The 7,331-nt window shown below is 38.6% G+C and overlaps 1 protein-coding gene across 1 annotated transcript in view; it reads right to left on the bottom strand.

Moving 5' to 3' along the window:
• The window catches only part of tut1 (terminal uridylyl transferase 1, U6 snRNA-specific), a 16,115-nt gene that overhangs the window by 6,482 nt on the left and 2,302 nt on the right, over positions 1 to 7,331 (bottom strand). The window contains exons 2-7 of the mRNA XM_015384748.1: positions 6,771 to 6,961; positions 6,469 to 6,675; positions 4,504 to 4,618; positions 4,266 to 4,393; positions 3,973 to 4,199; positions 3,778 to 3,887 (exon numbers count right to left, since the gene is read on the bottom strand). Of these exons, the coding sequence (XP_015240234.1) occupies positions 3,778 to 3,887; positions 3,973 to 4,199; positions 4,266 to 4,393; positions 4,504 to 4,618; positions 6,469 to 6,675; positions 6,771 to 6,961 (978 nt within the window). The remainder of the gene's footprint in view (positions 1 to 3,777; positions 3,888 to 3,972; positions 4,200 to 4,265; positions 4,394 to 4,503; positions 4,619 to 6,468; positions 6,676 to 6,770; positions 6,962 to 7,331) is intronic.

Raw genomic sequence — 7,331 nt, 5'->3', positions numbered from 1 at the left:
AGGCTCAAAGAGGATGACTACTTTGAATGAACGAATGAATGAATAGGATTCTGAATTTTCAATAGAAATTAACTTTATCTGTTTTCTGTTCTCCTGAACTCCTATCATGGATTAAGCATTATATTTTAATGTTTCATTCATAGTTTTTGCACCAGTCTGTCATGCTTACTATATACGCGATGTGAGACTCCAAAACTGCCCCTTTCCCCATGCGATTAACAGATTCTATTTTGTATTTTCCCCCAAAGCGGATGCGTTTTACTTTGTTACCGCGTCTCTCTTCCTGTCAGACTCATGAAATGGCAGCTGAATATCTGCGTAGTCCAATAAAGTAGACCTGGGGTCTATCGCAGTGGGACCTATGCAGCCCCCTTGCGTAAAATCGTGTCTGTGTTTTAATTCCTCCATCGACTTTCAAAGAGAGCTAAACGCCTCGACCAGGTCCGACGGTTTTCTGTCGGATCAGAAGCAAAATCGGATTGTGTGTGTTCTGGCCTTAATGGTTCGATGGCTTCAATCTAATGTGCTTAAATTAAAGGGAAACAAGGTTCAGATATTAATACACCCCTGGTAACATTTGGATTTTATTTTCTCATTTGTAACCATTATCAACAAACACTCAAACATGGAAAAATATTTATAGGACAGAGGAGAGCTACAGCCTCTGTTATCTTAGGAACCAATTAATCCAGCGATTATTTTCCTTTAATCACAGTATTAAAATGACTAAGCTTTTTAAATGACTAAAATAAGTTAAAAAACAAAAGCAAAAAATAATAGTTTCAATTCCACCTCTGTTCTAAAGAGAGAATATTCTTTTTAGATGTTTTAGTTCTAGAGACGGCAGGTAGAATATCAGAGGCAGCAGGTTGCCGTGGTGATAGCCCCCTCGGTGACGTGGCCGCATGTTTATTGACATGTAAAGCAGGAAACTGCATTTCTGATCGTTTTGGATAGATTTGAATTATCATTCAATTATAACCTGAGCAGCACATGTCTGAACAGGTTCTCTGTCGTATCGGAACATAAAATGTTTCTCTTAAAAGACATTATTCGTTCTGGACAACTGGCTTCCATCGCGTCTGTTTAAAGTCAGACTCTAAGTAAGAAAAAACTGTTTAAAAAACAAAGCTCTAAAAGTTCAGGTAGGGGGTCAAATATGGAGCTTGAAACATTTTTGATCAAGCCTGTTTTTATAACTATAGTCAGAGAATGACGAAATAACCACCACTACAACCTGACGACACATCTGAGTTTTAATTGTCGAGATGAAAATGTTGATCTAAATCAAAATCACTGACATTTTTGCCAATTATTTAATATGTGACCTATCAGTCCAAAGCTTAAGGATCAACAATGCTGGGTGCCATCCTGTGCTCATCTGGCTCCGCCCTCCACCACCTGACAGCAGCTGTGGGTCTGACATGAACCCATAAATGAATGAATCCATCAGCCATGGAAAGAAGTTCAGTAATCTTAAAAGCTGATGTGTTAAAACACATAAGAAATACTTTCACCTCTATATAAAAAATGTTTTTCCCAGAAATCATACCTACATTTAATTTTTTCATATGAAACTGTTGACATTTACAGGAGATGTAATTTGTATAGATAATTAATCCAAAAGATTTAAACTAGACCCAAAACTTTCATTTTTCAAAATCTAAAAGTTTAATAAAACTGCCCATAAGAGCTGATTTAATCATGACTAAAACTAATGAGCATTTTCATCCAGAAGATAAAAACTAAAACCAGAAGAAATGCCAAACAACATTGCTGCTTTTGGACAAACAACCAGAGGATGTGAGTCCACATGAGATGCGTTTCCAGCGACTAGAACGATTGACTAACATCATAACCCCATGCAGGGGTGCGTTCAAGAGCGCTGCAATGCAAAAGATGCATTTCTAGCAACGATACAGGAGTGACTGTGGCAACGCAGCCCCATGGTGGATGCCCAGCGCGGGTCGCTGGAGTTCTGAAATCAGACCTCGGTGCCTTGTGGCATTGCACCAACCAATCAGGGAGTAGATGTGGCCCCCCCCCTCCAGGGTACACCATATTAGATCAGTCCATTTGCTGCACATGTTCAGAAAGGTTCAAACAGACAGCAGCAAACCATTTGAAAACAGACGAAGCAAAGAGAAGTGTTGTCAACTTAGCGCTTTAGTCGCTATATTTAGCCACTTTTCAGACCCTTATAGCGCTTTTATTTCAAAAAAGCGCCTAGCGCCAAATCTAGAGACGTTTTTCTGCTACTGGAGACTTTGGAGACAACATCTAAAAGCAGCGAACTCTGCTCTTCAGAGCGAGTAGATTGGTAACCCTGCCTCCTGCTCTCCTCTATCTTGTCTGCTGTCATGATTCATGCAGCTATTATTTCATCCAAATGAAAAATGGAGAACAGATAAGCAGATCATGGCTTGTCTACAGTGAAAAGAAGGACTGGGTTATTTACTTTGGCCTTTTTGGAAACACAGGAAGGAGCAATCAGCTAAGTGAGCTTAGTGCTTGGAAAAAATCTTTCATTCCTTTAGAGACAGCATGAAAAGTCAGCTGAGTACAAAACATAGAGAGGAAAACAAGAAGAAAAGGGACAAGAAGAGAGGGACACAACCTAGAACAGATAATGGATGTCTATTCTATTTCCAAAAAAGAAAATTAAAAGAATCCATTTGACTTTGTTTCCAAGTTTGAAGACTTTTCGCTTCCAATCCAAGAAGCTTTTTCAATCCAAAATGACCTGCATGACTGAGAATTTTCACCAGCATATATTCTATTAAAGATTCTGTATCTGTATAATGGGTCTGTTTTATGTGTTTTCTTCTCATTTCAGTTGGCCCCCCAAATGAATGTGGCGACTCCAGTTCGATGTGAACGTACCTTTACCAGAGTAACTTATTGCATAGATCCGTTTTACATTTATTAAAGTATAAATATGTTGGAGTTGTGCTTCTCTTCCCACATTTGCATAAAACCAAATTCTAACGTGTCTTTATATTTCAGCCTGTATGTTTATTTTCTCCATTTGTTGGTTAGAGAATTAGTTCTAAGATGCTCACAATAAATCCTGCTACAGCTAAAAATTAATGGAAAGCATTAATTCATAATGAATGTTTCACTATTTGACATAAAAAACTATTAAAATAATCCAAACCTTAATAGGTAAATAAGATTCAGCGTCTGATGAATCCATTCGAACTTTGACAGAAGCAGTAGCTCTGAAATCTACCGTCACTGAAGTTATCTGATGTCAAAAACAGCACAATCACAGTGACACATAAAGGACTTCTACAATCGGTTTTGATGTTGGAAACTTCATTGTGACACATGATAATTTCCTATGATTGTTTTTTTTTTTGTAAATTGCCATGGCTGATCAAAGCGATTGCTTTTAGATCCTCATTTTGGGTCAAGGCGTGTCATCCCGCGCTCCTGACTCGGCCCTGATGAAAGCGGCGCGCTGAAGACGCAGTTCAAAGGGAACAGAGTGAAGGTAATTAGTCTGCTCTTCAGTGAAGAATACCTTTGTTAAGATTTCATTCAAGATTACTGAATGTACACACAAAGAGATGTAATTTGGATATATTTACTCTTAACTAAGGCTTGAATAAAAAGTTAAAGTAAATTATTAACAAATGAAGAGAAAGATCTGCGATTTTAGAGGAAGTGTTTGGAAAAGGAAGGTGTGTTTCTACCGACACCTGCTGGTCAAAAGATAAAATAACACCCTAAATGTCCAAAATGTAAATGTTAGTGAAAATTTCTGGATCTTACCAGCTAACTGCTTCTGTTTGGCCCAGTAGCGGATGGTGAACACCAGAGGCCTCAGCCGCTCCTCCACACCTGACAAGAGCTGGAGGAAGCGGGTGTTCCTCACGCCAAGTCTAATGGGCAAAGGAGGAGGGAAGAAAGCTGGAATATAAAGAACATCGAGTGGTTTCAGTTTAAAAAATGAAATCTCTCACACACCTGTTGTTGAGAGTGATATCGCCCTGCAGGTTCAGCTCGCGGTGATGGTACTTCACCACAGGGAGGCGAGCGCTGCTGACCACATGAACTTTGTGAACGCTGGGGACACAGCGTTTCAAAATGGTCGCCACTAGCTCCAAAACCTCAGCCGAAGATGCGGTGGACAGGTCGATGTCGGACAGGATGGAGTCCTCAGAGCGCCCATCGTCCGACATTCCTTCCCCTGCCTGGAGGGAGGAACTGTTATCTTTTAGCTCACAGAGAAAAAGAAAATGGAGAGGAAGTTGTGAGACCTGCTCTGTGGCGGTCTTGGCCCTTGCTTGGAACTTCTTGGTGTTTTCCAGGTCCAGGAAGAGGTCCAAATCGCAGGAGTGAACGCCGAAAGTGTTTACAGACGAACCAAAGAGCAAAATCTGACTGTCTGCAAACCATAGAAATGTTAAAAAGACCATCAGGAAAATGATCTAATGCTGATGTCAGGATGTTTATTCAGCAGGAACATGTGATGTCTAGTTTTCAAAGAGAGGTCACCTGGAAAGAACTCCACAAAGACCTCCTGCAGGAGTTGAACCACCAGGCCTCGGGCCTTCTTCTCATTTTCTCCCAGCTGAAATCGTTCAACCATGAACTTCATCTGGGCATCCACCTTGGAGGACACAAAGGTACGTTCACAACCATCAATAACACAAGCTTGGTTTAACATTCTGTGTAAAAACAGCTTCTAGATTCCATATAGAAACAAAGGAACTAGATGTGGAAATCATGCAGAAACAAATGAAAAGTGAAAAACTCTCAGCTTTTATACATCTGATCACATTACAACACAAATGTCAGTTTTCTTTATGAAGAACAGATCATCTTTCTCCCCACTGTCTCTGCGTGCTCAGTGTGAGGGATTGTTGCAAGGTCAAAGACAAATCACAAACGTGTGTCTGCCGTCTCTACGTGCTGATCCAGGACTGGATCCTGTAAAGTCAATGATTGGATGGTTTAAACCAATTTAACTGGATGATTATAAAATGTCTTTTGCTGACATGTTGTGAACTAGAGCTAAGTAAATAAACTGGATTAAATGTAAACTAAATATTACAGTCTAAAGACTGTGTGTGATGTAGTTCTTCTTACCATTGCTGGTATTTGTCCATTACCATTGTTGGCATGTCTCTTTACTATTGTTGATATTGTGTAAACTAGTACTATTTTATTTTATTTTTTTAAATCTATCATTGCTGGAATGCTAGAAAACAAAAAGATACTATGTAATTAAATAAGTGCTCGGGTAACACCATGGAGATTTTGCTTATTTTAGTGACGAAAACATTATATATATTTTTTTTTTTTAACTGCTTTTGCTTCTATTATTTTGTGTTCTAAGTTGCCGATAAGAAAAAAAAAAAAAAAAAAAAAGTAGCTGGAAATATAAATATGCTTACTATGAATGAACATCGGGGTGGGATTTAATACATTTTCTTCTTCCCACTCCTTTTCAGGCCTGTTTTTTATTTTATTAATATATATAATATAACATGTATTATTAATTGTGATTTTTAATTTCTTTTATGACATAAAATGTTTATTTTAAATTTTATTGTAATGATTTTTTCCCAGGTCTATTTCATCAATTTATTAGTATGGTTTAAAAACAATGTCTGCCTTTCATTTGTTCATTTTCACAGAACTTTAATATATTATTTAGCGCGGCAACTACCGATTATTTTGCTAATTAATCTGTTGATCGTTTTTTTCGATGAATTGATTAATAACCGGTTTATCGAAATGTTCCTTAAAGAAGATTTTTTACAGAATTAAACCAGTTGAAAATAAACGTTTCCACGTGAGAAGTTCTGGATAGAAAATACTGACAGAAGAAAAAGTTTTTTTATCCTAAACGCAAACTATTTACATATCTTTTTTTTTTTTTTTTACAATTTTGTTAAAATTGCTGCTCTAAGTGGGTCGCTCCGTCAGCTAAAGGCCCGTTTTACAGTCTCTATACTGTACCCAACCCGGTCTCTGGGTTGTGACCCCAGCAGCAAACATGGGGTCAGGAGATCTACTAAAGAAATGAAACTTAAAAATTATGAAGCGTATCTATGTGTTTACGGTTATCAAAACATCACATATTCAAATAAAATGGCTGTTGATGCGGTTTTTCTTGCTGCAGCGTCTATGGTTAATGGTTTTTGTAGAGTATTCCAACCAATAGTTTGGGTCAGGACCCCATTCTGGCAGAACATGCCCATAAAGAGACCCATAGAACTCTATAGGAGCTGCAGAGATCTCTGGCTCTGTTGGGATCATCTGCTCACATATATCTATGTGATGAAACTTTTATCTGATTTCTGAAGTCTAATATATAGATATATATGTTAGACTCGACATATCAGATAAAAGATTGGCAAGAAAACTGCTAGAAGTAAAAGAGAAGTCGGTCATCAATATCAAATTTGTTAAATCATGACTGCAGTGAAAACAGGAGAACTCGTCTGGTTTTACCGAAGGCAGCTGGCACAGCTCAGGCTTGAGACGATCGAAAATCTGTTGGAGGTTCTGAGGATCATTTTTCTTCTTGGGAATCAGTTTAAACTCCTTCTTCTCCCGTGGTTTAACCTTCAGCTTCAAACCTTTCAGCTGGTGCTCGACACAGGACAGAGCCGCCTGGATGCTCTCCGTCTCATTGAACTGGACGATGGCGTAAACCCCCTGGGAGCACAGAGGAACATCTCAGTTTTTCATCAGTCAATCTGCTAAAAAAGCTGCATGCTGCAACCGTAGACTAACACCATGTTTGAACTGACCTTGTCTTTATCTACGATGACATCAGAGACGGCCCCGAACTGCTGGAAATACTCCGTCAAATCAGTCTGAGAGATTTCTGGTTTGATGCCACTAACGAACACACTGCGCTCCTCGTGGCTCTTCCTGGTGGAGCGGACTGCGCTCAGAGTCTGATGCTTTCGCCCCTTCACATGCTGATCGACACTTGGCACTGGGAACCAATAAAGTAATGATCCCACAGAATCATTAGAGGCAATGCATTAAATAAACAATATCAAATAAGTTACTATAAAGTAAGGTAAAAGATAAATTAGAGCGTTGTTTTTTGCTTCAACCTAAACCACCTCAGCGGGCTTCAAATTTGAACTTTTAGCCTTACAGTCTAAAGTTTGCTTTTTACTTTAGAATCAAACCCCTGATTAATTCACTTCAATTCAGTTTATTGCTATAGCACCATTTCACAACACATGTCATCTCAAGGCACTTTACAGTTCAACAGATCATGCAGTCAAATTGATTCAAAGTTTTCCGAAAAAAGAAAATTAAAAACAATCAACTGGACTTTTCCAGTGTAGTCCTGT

The sequence above is a fragment of the Cyprinodon variegatus genome, unplaced genomic scaffold (assembly GCF_000732505.1).
Source record: "Cyprinodon variegatus isolate N-32 unplaced genomic scaffold, C_variegatus-1.0 Scaffold322, whole genome shotgun sequence".
NCBI classification, from domain to species: Eukaryota; Metazoa; Chordata; class Actinopteri; order Cyprinodontiformes; family Cyprinodontidae; genus Cyprinodon; species Cyprinodon variegatus.
Note: the sequence above shows the minus strand (reverse complement) of the source record. Positions and strands in the feature narration are given on the sequence as shown.